This window comes from Taeniopygia guttata, chromosome 12, assembly GCF_048771995.1.
Source record: "Taeniopygia guttata chromosome 12, bTaeGut7.mat, whole genome shotgun sequence".
NCBI classification, from domain to species: domain Eukaryota; kingdom Metazoa; phylum Chordata; class Aves; order Passeriformes; family Estrildidae; genus Taeniopygia; species Taeniopygia guttata.
This window is the reverse complement of record NC_133037.1, coordinates 19,398,262-19,422,472: the sequence shown is the minus strand read 5'-3', so window position 1 is coordinate 19,422,472 and position 24,211 is coordinate 19,398,262. Positions and strand designations below refer to the sequence as shown.

The window sequence follows — 24,211 nt, the reverse complement described above, 5'->3', positions numbered from 1 at the left end:
CCAGGGATTGTTCTGCATTATTCTCCTTGTCCTATCAAAGGTTCTTCTCAGTTATTTCCAGGTTTAGTGCTACACAGAGAGCTCAAGATGCATTTCATGGTAACAGAAGAACCAAAATGGCCTTTTCCTGCCACGTTTCTGTATGATGTGAGGTTGGAAAGATGTATTTATTGCATGCCGAACCTCATGCACTTCAGGGCCAGGCTGGACAGGTCTTGGAGCACCACGGGACAGGGGAAGATGTCCCTACCCATGGCAGGGGATGGCACTGGATGAGCTTAGAGGTCCTTCCAACCCAAACTGTTCTGGAATTCTGCAATTTCAAACAGAGCCAAACTGCTCAAAAGTAGCAACGCTGATGATACTGCTCCTCACTTCTCTGTTGAAGGAAAAGGTGTGAGTTTGTCCAAGACTGAGTCATGCTTACAACTGGTCTGACAGCGCAGCAACCACACACCCAATTCAGAGTCTGTCAATTTTTTTATGAATTTGACAAACACTTCTATCTCTTATTCTAGGCCTGTTAAAAAAAAAAAAAATAGCCTTTCTAAAGAGGAAAACTGCAACCCTCCTCTCAGTGAATAATGGAACTGTGTCCTGTAGGTAACAGATAGCTTTCAGACACCCAACTTTGCCTTCAGCTTCTTTGACGGGGGTTGAGAGGAAACTTGTTTCCCTGATCATCATTTGACTGAGTTTAAAGGAAATTTATTATTTATTTCAAGCAGAGCATTGCTATTTCCTCTATGGAAATAGAAACACTAAATAGCACATTTTTCTCACATACCATATTTTGAAAGGTCTGCATTCTTTCATGTCTCAAGCTCAAACATTCCCACAGCTAAAGCTAACTATGAAAGTATTCAATTCTTAAAGCATTCCCACCTCCAGCAACCCAAAAGACACCCCAGTTCTACTTGCAGCCTTGTTCATCCAATATAAATAACTCAGGCTGCTCACTGGAGATTTATTATCTTAATATGCTCATTTCATTGTTAGCCTTGGCAGACATGTCCAGGTTTAGAGTGAAAGACAGCAGAACTTGACAAACCTTAAATCCCAGTGTTGCAGAATTCTATTAGGTAACAGATGGAAAAGATAATTAGCTGACAACTCGACCATCACATGCTTCATTAGCAGCCTCATTCCTCTCAGACACATTCTCTCCCAGCTTTTATCTTCAGGACAATGAAGGCTATTGTTTGCCTTGAACTGGTAAAAAACAAGGCAAGCTCAAGAAACCTGAAGAAGGAACAAGCCTGTATTCCTCTCTAAATTCGGTGCTGTGCTTACACATTAGAGACTTCTGGCTATAAATTGGCCTGGGAATGCTGGGTTCAGGGTATTTGGTGGCAAAAAGCTCAAGAAGTTGCCTCACCATCCTCTTCTGCAAGAAGGAGTCAATCCAATCCTTGGTGGCAGGTGAAACCTTTAAATCATCCCCATGCAGTGCAGAATAAATAGATTTACACATACAGACCCCAGCAGTAGTTTCCTCTTTAACTCCTACACAGTCAGACCCAGAGTTTCACTGCCTCTGCTTGTGTCTGTAAAGAAATACGGAGAGGTTGTGCATCTTGGTCACCTGCAGCACAGCTCTGCACTTCATGAGAAAATACTCAAAGGAAATGTAAACAGGTGAAATGGTTTTTAACACTAAAATGGCTTAGTGAAATGTATATCTTTTTTATATAGGTCAAGCCAATTTTCCTCTGGAAACCTCTCGCCAAAAAAAAAAATATTTTCTAGCATTTGCATCCTCCCTTTCCCTTCATGAGTTATTTACTGGTAGTTCAAACACTCTCCAGCTGTCAGACTCCAGTTCCTCAGGCCCTGGCATGTCTCTAGCTCCTATATAATTTTTGTGATAGCCTACACGACCAGTCATATTTACAGTCCATTGAAACAGCTCATGATTATTAATTGCATCTTTTGAAAGCATTGTGCACTGATTTATTCATCTAACAGAGATGACTGCAGCAGAGGAAACCAATTAAAGCACAGAATACCATATATATATGTATATCTATCTGGTAAGATACAGGAACTTTTAAAGATAAAATTCCACACACAGTGTTCTTCCTTTTCTGTATTAAGACACCACATTTTTGAAAATATGAATGAGTGGTATGTTTTCCATTTGTAACTTTACAATGAACACTGAAATGCAGTCAATGTGTCTGCTGCTTATCAGAAATTTCACAGGTGAGCCTGAGAGCCAGCAGGCTCTGCTGCAAACATTCAGATCTCTGAAAAGATACTGATTTATAAAAAGCCTCTAAAACTACTGCAGCCTTATCAGAAGCTCAGTTACCAGTTTAACACCTATAATACTAAAATACTTGGATTAGGACTTACAAGGTAGGTAATGAAATAGAACTTGGGATTTAGAACTTGGGACTTTAACCCTTATAATGACATCTCAAAAAGTATTTGAACACAAAACTTGCAAGCTCTCTTCAAGGAGTCACCACTGAACTCTCAGAGAAGCTGCTGACGAACCTTGTACTACTCATCCTTGAGACTCACTGTAGTTTCAGACACATTTTAAATATGAAAAGTACATCTTCTTGTCTTTTCAATAAACTGCTCCAGTCAAGCTTTTTGACAGCTAAGATCCATGTGAAGTGACAAGAAGTCAGTCGTCATTTTTCAACATAATTTTAATCTCCACTGAGAGTAAATTATAGAAACATGTTAACACAGACAGCAAATGTTTGGGGAAAGACCATATGGTGCTATGACGGGGGTTTAGTTCATAGAAATGTAATCTAGAATTTTATAAGAATTATATGAAAGAATAACAACATCTTTCAGTAATGTCAAACAGTATAGAAAAACTAAATCTCAACATTAGTCATACTCTGATGGTCGTTCTAGTAAGAAATTTAAAAGTGCTCTTTAATCCCAGTGTAGCAACTCAAGCTTAGTGCAATAGGTCAGATCTGGTTTAAAGCAGGTATTTATAGCAGTTGTGCAATTCATACAATGGACAAACCCCATGATCTAAACATGAACACTAAATGAGGTAAGTATTAGGATTAGAATTAAACATTCCTTAAACAGTTTACACAACAACTCTACTACAAGGAAAATCCTGGTGCTCCCTCACAGGGCAGCTCCAACCTTAATACAACATAAAACTTGTAGTACAAATCAGTGAAAGTTATAAAAGCTCTTGCAAAATATACAGTTTAATACATTTACAACCCACTGCTACAAATAGTACCTAATGCAAAATATACCAACTTGAACAAAGCCAAACTTCCCAGGTAGTGCAACTGAATTTGCTTTGAATACACTATTTTTTTCTGAAATCCTCCTAAAAGCTCCACATAAAGTTAGCACATTATCTTAATGTAGAGATGTCACTGCATTCCTCAATGAACAAGAAAAATGAAGGATTTGCTTACCAACTATGATTGCAACTAGAAGTACCATTGATCTCTGAGCCAGTGAAAAACAGCAGTAGTTGGGGAAAAATAATTTAAATCTACTCCTTGCTGTTTCATACATGGCAAGCTGGCAATAATAAGATAGCCTATATTTCTACATGATTTTTTCTGCAGGGATGCTGAGAACTGTAAGATCAGCTTCCATCGGACTGTAGTTTCTCTATCTGTGAGTTACAGTGCATAGGAACTACTGCCTATCACATGCAGAGCTCATTTGGAACACCAGACTGGTAATGGTGAGCCCTTATGGCTCATTTGCATATGGAGCCAAAGGTGTTTCCTATTCTATTTCACAAGGTGTTTATGAGCAAGATTTAAGTCACTATCAACAACAGGAATAAACTATGAATTTACTAACATTCCTTCTAACTGCTTCGGCTTCAAAGCCATAAACAAACTGCCCTGGCTTTTACAGTATTGCACTTCCCTTTATTGTTAAACTGACAGTTGAAGTCTGCACAGAACTCGTTTTATAACAGTATTTCAATTTTAAAAGCAATAAATAAAATGCAGTATTGAAAAAACCCCATAAAACAGTAGTTTTAGTCCATATTCCTCCCACCTCAGACCATGCTGCACCATCTGAAACAGGTCTGGGACAGTCTTTGGATACCAACTGCATAGTACTTCCAAAAGAACAGACTCCCCCCACCCCATACTCATATTCTTTAATCAGAGAAGCAAGTTAAGCTTTCTACAGCAATATTAGACACAAAGACAGTATCCTTGAGTGCATATCTCACAATTAGTTTAAAAGGATGTGTTGCCTTAGCTCAGGATAAATTCAGGAGTGAGACAGAGTTACTCTGTATTGCCTCTGGGTTATGTGACCAACACTCAGTGACCTGTCACTGCAGGGACAAGTTGCTCAAGTCCTTGGCAGAGTCTGTGAGCAGGGGGTCCAGGCTGGGGCTGCCAGGAGCCCAGGCTGGGCGCTCCCTGCCCAGGAGCCCCAGGCCGTGCAGGTTGAGGATGGAGTCGGCGATGATCCGCGCCGTCCTCTTCTGGTACCCGCCGGACGTCACCATCAGCACAGGCACCCCGCGGCTCCTGGCAGCCCTGAACACCACCTCGTCCCTCTTCACAATGCCCTGCAAGGCCACCACAGCAAAAAATAAACAACAGCAACACGATGCTTCACTTCTAACCTGTGGTTTGTGGATTTAGGGTATTGGATGCTTGCTAAGTGTTTAAGCCTTACAGCTTACAGGAGCAATTAAAAATTCATTTAGAAGTCCTGTTAGCTGCTTTGCATGCCAAATCGTTAAAAAAACCCATTCACAAAAACCTCCAGCAAAGCAAATATCCTTGGCTTGTTTTAGAGGACACCACAGATAAAAGTCTTTAGTACAAATTCCTACAAGAACTCCAACTCAAAGGTCACAAAGTTTAAACTGATTGCAAATTTGACACCTACTTCCCAGGTGAGGAATTGAGACTAGGAAAGACTCTCTGAATTCACAATGCTTTGATTTGTGCTCAACTTGCACAGCACCGTCTGTCAAAAGTTTAGTAACTTGATCAAAATTTCACAATCCTACAGAAAAGCCCAAAATTCAAATCAAGTTTTACACATTCACAATTGCTGGCTGAATTTTAAGTACCAGTTTCTGCAATAAGAGCCTGTGGTTAATGCAACAAGAATCTATAGCTGAAGGGGAAGTTGTAAAATGTAAGCAATAGCAAATCCATAAAAAGAAAATAAATTCTAAGTAATTTCTTACTAAAAGGGTATGGAATTGAAAAATAACAAAGACTGCTGACCAAGAGGTGCTGGACTGTCATTGAATCCAGGCAAGAGCAGAGTTGACTCTTCTGGGTTTGAAATAAGCACATGAGGGTGAAAAATACTTCAGGAATGAGCGAGAACAGAATTTAAATCTACTTTTGTAAAAGAAGAGTTCCAGATACATACAACTCATTAGAACTCCTCAAAAAAACCCAAAAAAACCACCCAAAAAACTTGCAACACAACTTGGTGGGAAAGATGAAACAGGAAAGCCTTATAAATATGATTGCCTGGCAAAAGATTTTGAGAATATGGAAAACTATAAGCAAGATTGAAATGAAAGCAAGCTTTGAGATACCAAGCCTTGGTTGCTGAACAACTGGAAAACAATAGTATGGCCGGCTGAAGGTAATCCCCTTTTGATGAAACAATACCCTCCGCTTGCAGACAGGTCCAAGGGTCAGAGCAGACCCTACTAGCTTAGCAGAAGGAGTCTAAAGAGTAGTTTTTAGGGTTTAAAATGTAACACAGTATGGCAATGTAATCATTCTTATAGGCTGTATGTAAATGCTATAGGATTTGTATCTTGTACTAGATCGGTTAGTGAAAATTGGAATATTCAGCAGAGAAGAAGATTTATGGTATTGTAACGGCAACTTTGCTCTTTTGGGCCTGCTCTGAGCTGAGGCTGGCAGCTCCAAGCAGGGCCCTGCACCCGCACCCTTTGCCATAAACCCGAGTTCCAAGCCCTGGCTGCAGGGATCTCTCGTCTCCATCCGTCCTACAACAACCGACAACAGCTTACAATGGACAGCTCAAAACTTAAATAACTGCAAAGGTGGTGAAGGCAAAAGGCATCACAATGCAATCAAATGCAAAACCAAAGAATTCAAGAAGCAGCAGCAGAAGTGTGTCAAAATGAACATGCATTGCTCAGGCTGGTTACAGGAAGAGTGGAAGACATCAGTAAATAACACCCTGCTATTAATTGGACTACAAACAGATGGGAAAGAATAAAATACAAATGTAGCAGAAAAAAAGTATCTCGTAAAACCATCCAAGAATGTTGTTCGCCACACAGTCTGACACAGCCCTGGGAAAGAACCAGGAATAACAAATGAACAGTAAGACAAAAGAAAGCGAAGAATTCTATTAGAAACAGATCCTTAAAGACAGCAACAAAATTACAGAAGGAGCTGCAGGGCCCTGGGGACCCAGCAGTGGAGGCAGGACTTACCCCACACCAGAACTGGAAGCAACCCCTGCTCTCGGGAGCCTCACTGCTCCAGCAGCTCCAGGGGGAGCCTGCAGGAGATGAGGGGAAAACATGGGCTTTTTCCCACATTACTGTGGAAGACAGCCTGGCACAGATCCCACTTCCAAACAAAGGGAAGAGGGACTCAGCTGATGCACCACAGGCTTTTTTACAGCCTCATGAACCAGGAAACCGTCACTCAGAGCACTCTCAGGAGCCCCATTCTGAGCATAACTAACACTGCAGCAGGAGCTTAAAACACAAGTGACATCTTCAGGAGCAGAACTGAAGTTTGGACTAAGGACCTTTGAAGGGAGGGACTCCCTTCAAATGATGGCATGATGCCTTTCCAGCACTGGGATTTCAAGCCTGCACACCAGAGACAAGAACCCTGCCCTCAGAGCAGATACTAAAGGTCAGAGCTGCCTCCAGCCCTGCAGAGAATGCCTTTCACCTCTCCTCATGGCCAGGGAAGTTGCTTCACCTTTCTTCCCCCATCCTCACATTCTGTGTCTGCACAGAACCCAGCAAGCTACAGCAACTCATTTTTCTTGGCAGTTAACGCTGCTCTTTATCAAAGTGCAGAAATTTGGGGTTTTTTTAGAGGCAAATCCGAAGTATCTCCCTATGACCAAGCTGCCACTTCACTTCCCTTGGATCCACTGCTCTCCAGAGGGCTCTGCTTCACCAAACCCCACCTGACACCTCAGGCCATCTACTCTCCAAGGTCCCAACCAAGTCCAAGCCCCTTAGCTCTTCCTTCATGCAAGAGAACTGAACAGACTTCAAACTGAACAGACTAACTGGGGCCTCAGAGAGGGGAATCTGAGAGCTCACAGATCAAACAAGCACTTTTCTGTATTGATCTGGTGGCCATTAAAGAGACCTAAATGTGAAACAGGAGAGAGATAGCACAGAAGAACTGTCAGAGAAGGAATCACAAAAACTCATGAAGGAAATAAGAGGACAGCAAATTTTTGCTTACTTTAAGAAAAGAAAATTTGGTTTATTCTGTAAAGTTTCTATGAAACTTTACATAATAAACCAAAATTTAAGTCTGGTAGCAAACCGAGGAAAGTAAATGGTATCTAAAGAAAAATATCAGGAAAAGAAAAATAACTGTTCATTTGCTGAGAATACACAGCCAGGCTGCACGGAATTGATATAACCATGAAGGTAGTTTAAAACAGCTGGGAGTGCTACAGAAGAATTAAGTGTAAGATACACACTGGGGGCAGGTGACAAAGAAATACATTGCAAAATGTGACATGTGAGGGGAAAAAAGAACCACAGAAAGAACAAACCAAGCAGGGAAAATAGAAGTCAGGTGAAGTGTGCAAATATGTCTCTCTGGTTACTGTTTGGGTTTTGGCAATCAGTGTATTTTAGAGAGAAGATGAATGATACTGGAACAGGCACCAGAAGAACGAAAATATTCAGACTCAGGAGAGACAAGAAGGAAGAGATGTCACTGCAAGCCCCCAGCCAAGTAATAATTAGCACTGACTCCATGATTGCAGAAGGCTGATCAGAGAAACCCATCACACTTACAGCCAGTCCAATACACTCAGACTAGATTGGTCAATCAATCCAAACACCATCACCAATGACCAGTCAAGAAATCACCCTTTGGTAAACAATCTCCATAACACATTCCACTGTGCACAACAAGAGGTGCAGCAAGTGAAGATAAGAATTGTTTCTCATTCTTTTCTCTGATCTTCTCACAGCCTTCCCCAGGAAAATGCCTGGGAGACCTGTGTCTTCTCTCTGTGGAGAGAGCTGCTGCCACAGAGAGGAGGGAGAGGAGGCAAGGGAGCTGTGTGTTGTGACAGGACAGCCTGGGGAGCTGCAGGTCACCTACCTGGGGGGAAATGGCCAGGCCTCCCAGGGGATCCCCGTCCAGAACGTCCGTGCCAGCATTGTAAACAACGATGTCAGGCTTGAATTCATTCAGGGCTCCCTCCACGTGGGTGTGCACCTTCTGCAGGTACTCGGTGTCCTCTGTGCCCCACTCCAGTTCCACTTTGCGTTTTATGGCACCTGAGGGACAACAAAGCAAGCACGGCTCAATAAACAAAGCATTGCTCTGAAAGAAAATGCACAATTTAGGTAAGCAAGCAAAAAAAATTACATTTTTGGAAGCTCTCTCAATACACTGGATTTTCACAGAAACATTAAAGGATTAATAAACATAAAAGAATTAAAGAAAACTATTCAACTGTTTGTTTTCTCAGCAAATGTAAAGCACAATGACCTTGAAAAAAGTCCATTGAAGAGAGAAAATTAGATGCAGGACAAAAAAAACCAATCTGAGATGCAAATGGAAAACGTTATTGAAAAACAGCTGATCTGCAAGTCCAGTCACTAATCAGCAGAGAAATCATACAGAAAATTATTAACTTAAAAGTAACCTAAATAAAGCATAAAGCAAAGGCAACAATGAACTGCTATTGCAGAGTAAACAGCTGGGGGAAAAACAAGATAAATATCACTGAGAAATTATGAAGATGTTTTATTTTTATCACAACACTCAAAACTTCACAGCAAGGGATCATGAATTTATGTGAACTGCTTTATGAATGTATAACAAGATTCAGCTTTGCCCCAAGAATTTTCCATTTAATGTTCTTACCCTGTAATCCTACCAGAAGAGCAAATATCAATTCTTAATTTAAATCAAATTATTTCTAATGCTTCTAATAAAGCATTAGAAGTGGAAAATGAAGGCTGAGAAGGTAAAGGAAAGAAACCCAAAGTTATGCAGCTGAGTTTTGGGTGCTTTTATGGAGGGATGAGTGACTCTACCCCATAATTAATCAAAGCCATGCCAGAGCTGTTCCAAGGCATGACTTCTTTCTCACACTAAATGATGTGGAGTCTCACATCTTAAATATGGATTCAGCCCCCACCAAGTGTGCAAGAATACCCTCCACGCAGAATGACAATTACTCTTGTGATTGCTGCCTTTTGTTCTGCTTTACATCTTTGTTCAGCATCAGTGAAGCTTTTCTTTTTCATCCTGTTATTTTATATTGCATCAACATTAGTTGCAAATATTTTTGCTTCTTTACGGTTTCTCAGAGTTTCAGCCTTTCCTATTTTCCCTTCAGTGAACCAGTCCTATTCCTCATCCCTCCTTCCTCCTCCTGAGCCTGTGTAATTCCACACTGCTTTGCCTAGGGACTCAATATGCTTATGGCTTAGCATTGGCAAGATGAGCTGCTCCTTTTCCCCCCTCCTTAATGAAGCCCATGGGGCAAAAAATGTGTTGAAGAGGTTCCTGCACTAAAACCTGGAAAAAACGGGCAGAAGTCCAAGGAGACAGTCATCAGCTGGAATTTACCCAAAGATCCAAAATCTCACATTCAAGCCTCTGCCCCTCCACAAGGAGATTCCCCCTGTGATCCCATCTCTTCCTGGTCACCTATTGGAAAGGGTTTAAGGACCTTAGCCACAAAAATCCTATATAGACATAATTCTTATGCAAAGTGCAAGGAACTACATAATCACATGGCTCTGGCCCAGCCCTGTGCACCTCATCCTTCATCTGCAGATAGGTAAGGCTGGAATTCAGTGTGGTACTGCAGCTCAGTGCTTCAGACTTGCTAGCAAGGACTGACTCTGTTTTGGTCTTAATCCATCTGTTCAAATGCTGCCATGTGATATATGAATAAAAGGACGCTTTTCTTCGGGGAAACTCCCCCATATTTGCTTGTGATTTGTCTGCTTCCAGACATGGTGTGCTTTAAATTGTCATATTTTAGCTTAAAACCTTGAAGTACTACAATTCTTTGTATTTTTACTAGACAAAAGATGGCAGTGACATGCACTGCACCTAACTCTTGTCAAGAATCCAAATGAAGTAGGTTTTCCAGAACAACAGCATCACTGAAGGAATCCAACAGCAGAACAACTCCCCCAGCACCCCCTGCCTCAGTGAACAGATTAAACTTGTAATAAATAACATTGTAATAGAATCAAAGACCAAATAAACTTGGGGCTTTTGCATTCCAATTTAACCATTATCAAAGTCCCACTAATTAATTGTGGCAGGTCACAAGACACAATAGACACATCACAACAGGGATAAACAAATCACAACAAACCAAATCAAGCACCAGCTCTTAACTGGGGATGATACGGAAGGGGAAAGTCCCCATTCCTGCAGGGATATAACCCTGTGGATGTGGCATTTAGGGACACTGGTCACTGATGGCAGTGCTGGAGGAATGGTTGGACTCAGCCTCAGAGGGACTTCCCAACTTTAAATTCTACCTTCCGTTCCGGGACTTGCTTTGCTTCCTACCTTGTGACACATTCAGATGCAGATTGTTTCCTTCATGCTTATCAAACAAGTTCTACTGGCAAGGCAACACCTGAATATGTTACAACTTCACTCTCAAAAGAACATGAAACCTTTTTACTCAGTATCAGCTAATCCTCTCATAAATGTAATGTAAGGGAAAGATGAAGTTCCAACAACTCTCTTCAAATCATTTAACTTGCTCCAAGCTCTGGAATGGACTGCCAACAACATCCACTGACACCACCCCACATCCTGCACTCCAAAATGTCATTCCTGAAGTGTGGGAAAACACTACAGCATGAACACTATTACGATATATCATAGTGAGCAGTGGAAATGATGTGAAATTAAAAATCATTAAAAAAAGAAACCTAGGTAACAGTGTTGCAAGGAAGTTTAATAGTAAATAGAAAAGTTAGATAACAACACAGTAGGTCTGGTACATTTGGGAAGATGAATTTCGATTATACTCACGTTTAGCAAAACCATCACCTGGGTAAATATATCTATTGTATGCATCCATAATATAAACCCGAGGATCATCCATAAAGTCCCTCTCATGGCCATTTCCCTGAAGGAAATTTACAGTTAGCTATTCCTAGCATGCCAACACAGAATTAAATACATTGCAAAATTCTAGAGTCATTAGCACTACAGAAGTTTTAATATTCAGAACTCCTGTGTCATTCTCTTATTTATAGTCCTGGATATTATTTTGAGGTCTGCAGTTTTGGGGGGCTTGACAGAAGCGTTCTGAAGACTGCATGTATTACCACAAATAAAATCCTTGTCTCTCTGAAGGTAATTTGCATGGATCTCATTATACATGTAAGAAAAATAAGCAAAAATCAGAAGCTAATTGTCCTCAAGAGCATCACAAAAACAAATGTGACCACCAAACAGATCTATCATCTTCCAACTGTGCAAGAAAAAGTCACTTTCAACTGCTGCAGGAATACTGAGTATTCTTATGTAAGAATTAATGAATAAATAAAGCAGACTACAGCTCTCCTGATAACTCAAACCTTAGTGAGGTAAATATTCCCTGGGAAAATTACAAAAACATTAACAATCCAATAGTCTTACACCAGAAATTCCCTACAAAAAATTGTACTGAATGTGCAGAGGGATGCTTGAGAGAAAACTCACGCTTCGAATAGTTTCCCCTCCCCATTTCTGAATTTAAATACTATTCTTTTGGCTCTCACTTATTTTCACTAATATAAAAATCATTTTACCACAGCAATCACTAAAATTTTTGTTCAAGTCAGTGTATCATAAAGGACCACAGCCCCTTTCCCTAGAATTTCACTTAAGTACAGAAACAGACATTTCCATAGATACATCTGCTGTAATTCCATTTTTATGCTGACAAATGGCAACTCCGCTTATTTCTTCAGCATCTTTGGTCCACAAAGAAATGGTTCATGCACACAACCCTAGGAATACGAAAGCCTCTGGGGGAACCATTTCCTTATGAGAGGTGCACACTGAGACTACCAGCACATCTGAAAACCAAAATACATTCCAAGAACTTTTCAAAACCAAACTACCCCCATATAGCAAAAAACAAATCCACGGCCTGACAGACAGGCTGAAGAGAACCATGAACACAAAACATCTTTCTACTGCATAATCTATGTCCTGATATCATGGTGATTTTAGGACACGTAAGAGAAATGAGAGAAGATTAAAAACTTGCAGCCATTAGGTTTCCTCAGTGCCACAGAACTGTGTAAAAATGTTTCTTTACACATAATAAATCACCTGAAATGCCTCAGGCTGGACATCACTTTGGTGCATTAACTGCCTTTCTAAAAATACCATTTCTGTCCTCTCAGGAATTATTTTGCAAATCCCACCAAAGCTGAGATTTGATCTCAGTACCACAGTAAATCACTCCTCCAGGTGAAGAGGGATGGATCCTGTACTTCATTAGCCCAAAGCTAGGCTTAAAATTAAACCACTGAAGGTCAAATCCCTCCCCTGCAGAGGCTGCTGCAGTGACCAAGCATTGGGAACCAGCTGGGATTGTGCCTGGAGAGATCCTTGTTTCTCACGGGAGAGCAACGCAGCAAGGATTTTACATGCAGCCACATGATGGAGCTGCAACTCAAGTTAATTTTATTAAACTGGCTTAAGAACCTTTTGGGCCTCAAAATCATTGAAGAATCAACTCTTCACAGTTTTTCATCATCTCTGATTAACTTTGTATTCTGTGATTTCATGTTTGTATTAAAAAAAGATGTTTATCATACACTTTGATTTTAAGCAAAGTATCTGCAGCACTAAACACAGGCAAACTACTCACCTGATGGGCATCCAGATCAATAATTGTGGCTCTAGACACTCCTTGTACTCTCTCAAATAAGAACTGCATAAATAAGCAAGGAAAAACATGGAAAAATGTATGAAGTTAGATGAAATATTGAACTGGAGGCTCAAAGATTGCACAGTGCATAACTGTTGGAATTTGAATGTAGGGCACATCTATTTGTTTAATATTACATCTCATTATTTGACATAAAAAGGTAATTTTTATTAAAATAAAAACCCTATATCTTTCCACCAGACAAAAGAAGGAGGCCAGGCCCACCCAAGGATCACAGAGCTGATGGTGACAGCATCCAACTGCAACAACTTAAAATTCAATGTTTAGGAAAAGCTGATGTAAAGACTGCATGCCTTAAGAGCTACTTTTAGTGACAGAATTAATTTCTTATTCTGTCTGGGAAGAAAAAAATGGGTTTTACTTCTTTGAGTCTTAACTTTGCTGCTAAGTTACCATCTTTAATATAGACATGGTAAAACCCAAAGATTTTGTATGAAATGTCACCCACTATAATTTCTCAATCTGTATTTTAATGGTAGGTGAAAAAAGAACACTGTGGATTACTTTTCTGCAAATTACCACGTACAGAAATTAGGATGTTATGTCACATGGTGTGCTGCAATCATTAGAGCTCTTTAGTGTTTGATTATTACTGATACGTTATAAATATTCTAGTATACAAATATACCATAGCTCATTCGATAAAAATAAGCCCTAATTGCAGAAGGCTTTTACTTCAGCCATTCAACAACTAAACACCAAATGTATTCATTCTCATTTGGTGACTATTTTGGAGTCACTCACACTTTTATTCATGAATCTGAACCAGTCTGAGCCCTGTACAGCGCAGTTTGATTCAGAGAGGGGGTTTTTGTCTCTGCATGTCTTGACTGTCACCACTGAAATCAACATGGAATGTCCAGGAGAATTATCACTGAGGATATCAGAAATCCATCTGGTTTGATTTGGAGTGGTTTTTGCAAGACAACATTATCAATGCAATTACACTGATGCCTGTTTACCTTGATAATTCTGATCCCTGCAACTCTTCCATTCCACTTTACAGCTCTCCAAATCCCCATTCCTGCCCATCTAGAAATGGCTTAATTTCTCTCTTATTAGGATGTAAATTAGTGGATTTCTCCTCCATTTGTACAAACAGCAGAAAACAGTGGTTTAAGAGCAGTTCTTACCTTGATGGCCAGTGTGATGTCAGCATATGCACAAAATCCTCCCCCTTTGTCACTGGAGCAGTGATGGAAACCACCCCCTGAACAGGAAAACATTGAAGAGGTGAAAAGCTACATACTAAACAAAAGCCAGCTACTAAAAACATTGAGGGGCTTTGTAAAGAGATGTAAATGAAAATCAGATGCTTTTAACACACTATTTAGGGTATCAATGAATTTGTACTCACCCACATTGATGGCCCAGCCTCTATCCACAGCAAGCTTTCCTGCCTTAAAAAAACAAAAAACAAAAAAAAATACAGTTGCAATTCCATAAATGAACGAGGTAACATTTAATTTCGACTTCCACCTCAAACCACTCCTGGCATTCTGACATGCCTGTGCAATTTTCAGATCTTTTGCCACTGAACCATATCCCTGAGTACAATCCCTAACAAAACTACCCTCAGCATAAGGAGCTGAAAGAGTATTTGCTACTCATCTGTATTTCCTTCTCTGGCAGCTGGAAAAGGGAAAGAGCAGTGCTGGGAGGAGTAAAAAATGATGAAGAAGTTCCTGATGTCCTTCCTGTTGATGCACTAATAGAGGAATGTAAGTTCAAAATCCTGGAGCACAGACATAAAAAAACCATTGTTCCAGCAGGGGATGGGACCAGACATGTGCTCCATTGTGAACTGTCCTGGTGTTTCTTCAATTTTTATATGATAGAACATCGGGGTATAGATTATTATTGATCTTTTCCCCTCCAGTACAGGAAAACCATGCCTGTATCTCTCCTTTGAACTCAACTGGCATTCAGGGAACGGAAAGTATTGACAGAAAAAGATACACAAGGCTTTTAACTGAAAATCCTGATTATTTTGGCCAGGAAGAGTCAAACAAGCATTTAAGTGTAGCATTCCTTAACGGGTCTGTTAAAAGTAATATTACTTCAAGATATTACTAGTTACAAGTAGAAAAAAAAAAGGGGGGGGGGGAAATAAAACATTTAAATTTGATTTTTTTTTTGGTCCATAGTCATGGAAAGAAAAAATTACACATCATATCCAAAATTAAGTTTGGACAGTTATGATATATTTCTAACCAATAGTTACATTGAAGCGGTTTTAATTCAGTAGTAGGAAAACTATTGGCATGGTGAACATGATCCTGCTATGATCATGCCAACTTACACAAATTAGATCTTGGGGAAAGATTGCAGTTTCTGAACTATAAAACCGATTAAGTCCCAGGGAGAACACATTATCTACGATTTATCACACTTCCTAGGGATTCCTCACCAAAACCCAATCTTCCCATATTGCGAAAATATCATTAAAAACTAGAGAAACTCAACAGGAATTTTTGTAATAAACAAGCCCATCAGGAATAGCAGAAAATTGCACTTCTGACTTGTACTGTATAAATTTTATTGTCTGATGAATCAAAATTGCTTTTAAAGTACACTCCTATTTCCTCAAAATGAAAAGAAAAAAAGGTAAAAATAACATCACATGGCCTCAAAACGAATCCCAAAGTGCAAGATGAATCCCAGGAGTGACATCTGTGTTTCAGAAGCCGTAAGAAAAACCAGACCATTGATAGGTGCCTCCTCTACATGAGCACATTTCTAACTGGTGAACACACACCTGGGAGTTAAAGGTAACACCAGCACAGTGAAAAACATCACCAGCATTGAGAAAAGTATTGCCTAGCTGGAAGCAAGCTGAAAAAGGCTTCACACACATGAGCTCCTGTCAAGAATATCCAAGGCAGAGCATCAGGAAGCTCTAAACTCTTCCCAAGTTCCTCTCTCAGACCAATGCCTTCATTTCTGTGACAATCTTACAGTGATAGCAGGGCTGTAATGAGAGGAAACTCTGCAGGTCTCTGCTCAGCAGGACCTGCTCTGAGTGACAACCAAATATTTTTAAGCACCTTGAACTACATGAAATTCTTTCTCCCTCCTCCCCATCTCTACTTTTGCCAGTTCATGCCTACTGAAGGAGGCAGCATTTTTGTTACCTGGCCTATCACCACAATGCAATACATCTAAAGACTTATCCAGAACCCAGCTGGTTCTTTCAGAATTCAAATCCTTAAACAGTCCTTTAAAAAGTTGGTTTAACTTTCGTATTTCCCAGCCTAACTCACCTTTGACATCTAGGAGCTGCAGTAACCCCTGCTCCTGTATCTGGCATGGCAGCACTGTCCAAGGCTGACAATCTCAGCTATATAAACACCACAACAGATTTACAGTGTTTAATGAGCAAATTTAAACATGATAAAAGTGGATCAAGAGCACCTTACCATTATTGTTCCTCCTGTCTGGGTTCGTAGAGGTTTCAGAACTTTTCTCTGAACAATGAAATTGGGAAGAAAGGCAACTGGTGGAATTTCTGTGATTGTAGCCACAACAAATGACCACTGCAAAGGGAAAAAAGAGAGTTCCAATTAAGGTATTGTGGATTGATGATGATGACACTTAGCTCTTTCATTAGTTGTTATTTACTGAAAAGGTGCTCACAGGTCCTTAGGAAGAGTTTTAGTATTTTTCGATGAAAGTGACCACACCAGTTCTTATTAGTGACCTCTAAGCAGGTCCATCCTCAAGTTTTTAACTATGAGAATAATCACTTTCCAGATTTTAGTATCAAACTGTATTAAATCAGCACTTTTTCAGGAAGGTAGTATTGCAGAAAATATAACATCCCTCAAATTGGGAGGAAGAATTGTAAAATGCCCTTCATCTACATTTGATATATTGTTCAAACCTGAAATAGCTATTCCTGTGTGGAATCAAAAGGATGTATCAAGGAGAAGCAAACACAAACAAACAGATAATTGAACTAAGAATTTCAAACACTTAAGTGAACACACAGTACAAACTTTAGCATAGAGAACTGATTAAAATTTATTTAGCATATTAAACACTTCTGGAAAACGTTTCAAGGAAACATTTTGTTCAAAAGTCTTCAAGGTTAGAACACAAAATATTTGCAATATGCAAATGCTTTTTTTTTTGCAAACACATTGATTACTTCAAAGAACTTCCACTAACACTGCTACCAGTGATAACACTGCTAAATATATTTCAAAGCCTAAGTCACAAGCAAGAATATACCTGTCCAACCAGTACTGAAACACTGAGGGACTTGCCACAATGTACAAAGAGTCTGAACAGATCCTATTTTCTGCAACATTAGGAACTGTAATGAGACTGAGGGCACTGGCTGCCCCACTCCTGAGCTGTTCACAGCTGGCAGCATGTACAGGTGGGCAATTTGAACCAAGGCAATCACATCCTCATCTCAGGGTCCTCTGATGCTCAAAATAACTTTCCAGTTAGCAATATTTCAATTATCAGGTACTACTGGGTAGGTGAAGAGGTGGCATTGTTCATGAAGTGCCTTAGCCCTAACTATATTTTGCCAACAGTTAATTTCAAAATCTCTCTACTTTTATATTTGCAAGACTTTATTCTGTTACCATCTTATCAGCTGTCCATCATAAGATGCTTTAATTATTTTTTAATACAGTCAATCTTGATAAAGCCCCTTTGCAAGACATTTTAGCTTTTGAACAAACACATTATTAAAAACTATATTCAATCCTGTTGTTCTAAAATGGAAATGAAAAGATCACATTTGGATAAAAAATGAATTTGACTCAAATGTGAATGATAATCGCAAAGTTTTAACAAAGTCTAAAATAAGATTAAAGTCAACAGGGAGAAGTGGGAGCAATCATGACACAAACCAACAATTATGCAGCTGCAGGTTTTTAAGGGAAGGTGAGAAGTCCAGGTGTGCTGGGAGTTTTGGCTCCCAGGCTCACTGGTCACAGCTGGGGCCACTCCTGTTGCCACTCACTGCCCACATCTGGGCCTGAACTGGGATTAGCAATTTCCAAGAGATGGGGAGAGTCACCAACTGGGAGTAAAGTCTGGGGGTTCAAGAGGGCAGCTACAGGTGAAGGGAAATGCTTCTCCACTTAGTGACTGAAAATCTGTGGAATGTTTTATGCTTTTTTTCTTCAGTGTGCTGGTTTTGTTTTCCAGCATTCCCCACAACAAATTCCCAGACTAGCTTTATCCTCAGCATTTCCATTTCAGTGTTTGTTCACATTTGTTACCATAGAACTTCTCATAAATAAAAAGGGAAAAGCACAGTCAGAAACTGGCTCTGACCTCATTGCCTACCTCCTTCCCAAAGGTCAGAATGCTGACACGCAAGAAATTCATTATTTTACATAACACTAGAAAAAGATAGCAAGTGGAAAAATACTGCAAACAAACTACCCACAGTCCAGTCATTACCTCAGAGATCTAAATTCTTCAGAGGAATAACTGAGGGGGAATCACCTCAATTCAAAAGGCCAGACTTTGTTGTGAGAACTGAGAAGGGAAACAGGGGGACCCTTCCTGCCAATAGAGACCTAATTTCCAGCAGCAGAAGTACCTTGTGCACACCTTTTTGTTTCTCTTCTGCCAAGGCTCAGCTGGCCTTTCAGCTGCTGCTAAGACACCAATCACCACCTTCTCTTGCAAGTGTAGGCAATTTCCTACCAAATTCATGTTCAGATTTTAAATGAACACTCAAGTGATCCATTATTTTAGGAGACCTGGCCATTCTGAGAAAGGCAAGCAACTTTGTAATCTTTCCAGCTGATCTAATATAAAACTATACCATTTATACCTATTTGTCTGGATTTAAAAGAAAAATAGCACAGTAGACTTTGGATGAGGCAATAAAGAGCTTTCACAGGGCTTTTTCATGTCTAGGATGTTATTTTGCTTTTGCAGCTAAGTACTTTTATCTTTGCTGCTTGGCAGGAATCTGCTAGGGTGACCAATACAACATCTTCCAGTTCCTACACTTGCAGGAAATATTCTCTCAAGAAAAGGGAGAGAGGAGACACCCAGTTAATCCCATCTGGATACACACAACAGTGCTGGTCTTCACCACAAGGCACAAGTTATACAAGTGAAGCCATCCCATAGGTACTAAAAATATTATGGCACTCCAATCTGAGCTATGCACATTCAACCCTGCTTCAAAGAAGTGATCCAGTAAAAAGAGGTGGGTGGTTCTAAGGAATAAAACTTCAATATCAAGAATAGCTGCAATAATATCAAATCTAATGATGCATGAAATTGCATGTAACTTCATAGCACAGAATGAAGAAGCATAAGAGAACTCAGAAAAGCAGTTAAGAGTGAAAAAGTTCACAAAAATAACAGATCACTTATACAGAAAAATAAAACATTCCAGAAATAGCAATCCAAGGACTCCTCCACTGTGGAAGGGCATGGGTAACTCAAAATAACTTCTTTTGAATGACGAAATGGAAGATTCTTTTTTCTTACAGATCCATTCTCTGCCCTCCAAGCAGAGTTGCCAAGTAAAAGTAATGTCACCTGCACTCATCTACTACCCAATTCCACCCACAGATGACTGGATAGATTCAGAACTAGAAATCTCACATGTTTATGCTTTAGAGTTACATCAAAGTTAAACAAATGGACGTTTCCTTTAGAAATATACAAGGAATGTTCTTCATCCCCCGTGGTCCTGTGTGAGCTGGCTCTGGAAACCTTCACAACAGGGAATGTGCTTGGTTATGTCCTTACACCAAACTTTTGACTCTCTCCATATTCCACTGATCCAGGCAGTGTCTGACAATGAAGACGGTACTTCCCCCCCAACAGACTGACCACAGAACCCCTACACACATGCTCTGTCAAGATCACATAACCCCAAACCCCATAAAGTAATCCCTGCATTGGAAAACATCCAACAAAGTACCCCCATGTTAGTGGTTTCTATTGTATTTTCAATTGCAGAACTGTATTTTATCACAGCACAACAAAACTTGCTCTGCTCAACATGAAAACCCTGGCACTAACAAGAATATTATTGACATCTCAGACATTCTAATTTTGTCTATGTTTAATTTCCCTGAAATATCCTTTCAGGTCACCTATTTAATATGGTAGACACTCTTTACCCTCTTTTACCCCTCTGTAGTGTGAAATGCCCAATATTTTTGTGGTTTTCTTTCAGTATTCTCAGTAACAATGTAATCAGTGTGATCAACAGATACCATTCTATACCTGTAAGGTGATTTAAAACAACTGTACAAGACATCCACTGCCCCTGACACTCATTCTGGACTGTTTTCAGAAAAAACATATGAACAGATACAGCACCTTTAATTTATTAAGGTAGCGCCTGGTGTGAACAACCAAGAGATCTTCATCAGTAGCCTCCCGTGCCTGCACAATCAAGTCATCTGCAATTAGTTTTTCTTCTGCAACAGGAGAGAAATAAAAATTGGCATTGTACAGCACTGCTTAGCTCCCCATGCCCCCCCTCCAAACACTCTGCTCTGACCTCGGTGTGGTAACTTCCTCTGTCATATTTACTGCTGGAATGACTTTAGGTTGCTCAGAGTTTGCAAGTTTTCCAAATACACCCGCTGTGTCACAGGTAAGCTGTTCAGGTGGTATGTATTTGAGAAACAGTGTTCAGAAGTTTTCAGAGTGTGCTAAGATCATGGGAAGTTCTTCTCTGAACGGACAGAGGATGAAGAGACACTGGAATTACACAACTCCTCACAGTTTAGGGCTTGGTGTACTGGGGAAATCTTGGTGCTTGCACCATCAAATAGCCACCATTATTTTAATATGCTTTAAGAAATCCCACACTTTATACTAGGATTTAATCCCCTAAATCACAGAAGAATAAAGTAATAAATCAAAATTCAAAACAAAGTAATGGCTTGGATGTTCACAGAAGCAAATAAGCTTAATTAGGATATTTCTATTACCCCCTACCTCAGTCTAATTTCAAGGAAAAACAAAGAGCAGCTACTAATTCTTATCCTTAGAGACTGAAAGATTATTTTAAAACTTAGTTTCATAAGAGCAAGTTCCTCCAAGAATTCAGAATGAGCGCACATGATCACTACAAACAACAACTATAAGGAATCCCAGCAATCTTCCCAGGCAAATTTTAATATTTAATTGCTGCACAGTTGTAGCCTCCAAAGCCTGTAACTCTTATTTAATTTTATACTTGGAGGAGAAAGAAAACAACTCTGAAAAGTGAGAGATTTTGCTCTGAAGTGTTATACAAGAACAGCACCTGCGACAACATTTGTTTTGGCCAGCTTCTGTTTCTCCTGACTGAGGCTTGAAGAACAATTCATTCATGCAGTGGTGTCAAACAGAGCCAAACTGCTGCCAGCTTCCTTCTCCAGGAGGAAGGGACTCTGCAAAGATGCTCGCTGCTGATCTGCTCAGTGGTAAGGCACAGGGGAGGGTCAGCTGTTGCCAGGAATTGCTACACAGCCACAGCAAACCAAGTGCTCTGGGGCATCCTGGGGCTTCTTCCTCCTTTCAAAGGACAGTGAAACAATTGGGAAAACTGGTTTTCTGTGAAAGCTTGAGACACTTGACAATAGACGTGTCACAGAAAAAGAGCTGGAGGAAAAGGCTTTACACAGAAGAAACAGAAAGGCAAAAGTTCTGATCAATTAAGAAAACTGTTGTGGAACACAGCACTAAATTATTTAAGGTTGGTAGAGGAAAAAGCCAAAACTCAGCTACTAAGTTATTAGAGTGTTAAAATTATTTCACCTCAGTTAAAAGAATACAAGTCAGCCTGCAGTGGGAAGGGCAATCCTGAACTGCAAAGGATCATCAGCTGAAGGAGTCATTAGGACCACAGAAAAAGAGGTCTGGCTTTGGGACAACCAACAGCCTTTGTCCTGGCAAGAGAAAAAGCCTTTTTTTTTTTTTTTACCCTCGATGAGCAAGTTTTAAATGAAGAGATGCCAAGATTTCACAGGCCCTGATTCTGCCCCTGGTTCTTACCTTTTCATCTCCTTAATGCATTTCTACCTGTACTCTACAAATTAATGCATTTCTACCTGTATCCTACAAATGGTTTAAACAGCAATAATTAAAAGCATCATAAAAAGCTCTGCCTGTACCAGAAGGGCCTCAAAGCTCTTTCTAAACATTATCAGAGCAATAGGATGAGGCTGCTAAAGAAAGGATAAAGTGCTACAGCTGCACTTCTCCCTCAGCCTGAGGAGCTCTGTGTGCAGTCCAGCTTGAGTAAGTTACATCATCATTAACACCTGGTGTTTCACCAGCCACAGGAATGCCCCAGCTCCTGCTACACCAGGTGTAAAGGCAGGAAGCACAAGGCTATAGGAAGCCACACACTGCAATTCAAGCCCAACACAAGTCTGTACTAACCACGTAATTTTCTTTAGATTTTGTGCAAATGTTGATTTAAAAGGCACCTTGTTACGTTTTTACCTTTCAAAAAATTGATGACTTTCCCCCATTTCCCTGCATCAAAGGGGTGCAGCTTCTCAAGTCCCATGAAGGTGATGTTGTAGTCTGGGGAATACACAATGGGCCAGCATCCCAACGGGGGATCCTCGTACAGCTCCGTCCTGTGAGGCCTTGGCAAGCAAACACACACCAGTCACCACTTCAAAACCCATCTACCAGTTTGACACTGAAGGCTCAAGTTACAAATTAGCCCTAATACCGACTTGGTAATTCAAAATATGGTAATTCCAACAGAAAAATGGCAACATTTGGTTCTCTCCCCTTGTCTTTCCAGGTGTGTCAATCAACACCTCTACCTTCAAAGGTGCACTAAGACTAGACTACTATTTTAATTTCTGTATCAAAACACAAACCATGATGCTTCTAACAACAGAAGCTTGGAAAGATTTCTATGCTCCTTTCCTAGAAAGCAACAAACTATTTTGTGACCACCTGAGCAACCTAATAAGCCTTAGGTTTTTATTTGCAGAGGACAGAACCAGATGCCACACCTGTAACCCTTAACCAATATTTTCCTTAGCCTACCCCTCCAAACAATTTTATTTTCCCAATACCAGGAAACACATCACAGCCAGCTCACAGCCCTCCTTCACAAGCTATTCACAAATCCAGCAATATTTATTAAATGCTCTGTGTTTACAAACACAAACGCCAATTGTCTGTGGACACCAGTGTGCACACGTGGGTCAGGAGGACAAACCAAGGCTGAGATGGGATTCTGTGTTCACACTTAGCCTACTCCACCACCTGCTGGTTGCCTTCTGTGCCCCAAACTCTCGCCACTGGAGAGAACAGATGCCGAGGCCTCTCCTGCTCCCCGAAATGCCAAGTATGGAAAAGGCTATGCCACATACTGTGCAAGACACAAGTGTCTTTTTGTCAGGTGAACAATACAAACAGAAACACCCTTATTTCCAGCCTGAACATGTTCAAAAACATCCTTTGAAAACCCTGTTAGAAGCAAGCCAAAGGAAACACGAGTACAATGGAGGTTTTTCCCCAGAACCCGCAGCCCACACCGCCCACACTGAGAACCAGGGCTCCCAGAGCCTTCCCGCGGCCCTCCCCGCGATACAAGGCGGATTCTGGGGAAGGTGCTGGGACAGCGGGGCCCGGAGCCTCGGCTGGGAAGCAGCAGCATTCCTGCGGAGCCCGGGGTGCTCGCGGCGGGACTCCCCGCTCCCAGGGACTCCGCGTTCCCGGCGGGACACCCCGCTCCAGGGACTCCGCGTTCCCGGCGGGACTCCCCGCTCCAGGGACTCCTCCCGCCGGGGCGGGGCTCGGCCGGGCCGCGTCAGGCCGGGCCCGCGGGGGCTCCGGGCGCCGCCGCAGCCCCAGCCCGGCCCTGCGGCTCGGTGGCCCCGAGGCCGGGCCGTGCAGGCCGAGCCCTGCCGCCGCTATCCCCGGGCCCCGCGGCCGCCCCCTGCCCGTACTCACATCCCCGCCTCCGCCGGGCCGCGCAGGGAAGGGGCGGCCGCGGCCGCGGCACCGCCCGGCGCGGGGCGGGCACACGGCGGCTGGGGCGGGCACACGGCGGCGCGGGGCGGGCACACGGCGGTTCGGGCGGGCACACGGCGGTTCGGGCGGGCAC

The 24,211-nt window shown here is 41.2% G+C and overlaps 1 protein-coding gene across 4 annotated transcripts; it reads right to left on the bottom strand.

The window, feature by feature from the left end:
• Positions 1 to 2,645: 2,645 nt before the first annotated feature.
• HDAC11 (histone deacetylase 11) lies at positions 2,646 to 24,194 on the bottom strand. 4 transcript variants are annotated; one of them, XM_030283591.4, is made up of 10 exons: positions 24,058 to 24,193; positions 22,582 to 22,730; positions 20,461 to 20,561; positions 16,560 to 16,676; positions 14,498 to 14,540; positions 14,274 to 14,350; positions 13,060 to 13,122; positions 11,223 to 11,319; positions 8,304 to 8,482; positions 2,646 to 4,546 (listed from the first exon to the last, which is right to left on the bottom strand). In XM_030283591.4, coding segments are annotated over exons 1-10 (1,071 nt in total). In that variant the 5' UTR covers positions 24,060 to 24,193; the 3' UTR covers positions 2,646 to 4,303. The 4 variants fall into 4 exon arrangements, with proteins under 4 accessions (XP_030139451.4, XP_030139452.4, XP_030139453.4 ...); XM_030283592.4 differs by lacking the exon at positions 24,058 to 24,193 and adding an exon at positions 21,398 to 21,648 and having other exon boundaries at positions 22,582 to 24,010; XM_030283593.4 differs by lacking the exon at positions 24,058 to 24,193 and adding an exon at positions 21,398 to 21,648 and having other exon boundaries at positions 20,461 to 20,526; positions 22,582 to 24,008.
• Positions 24,195 to 24,211: the final 17 nt, after the last annotated feature.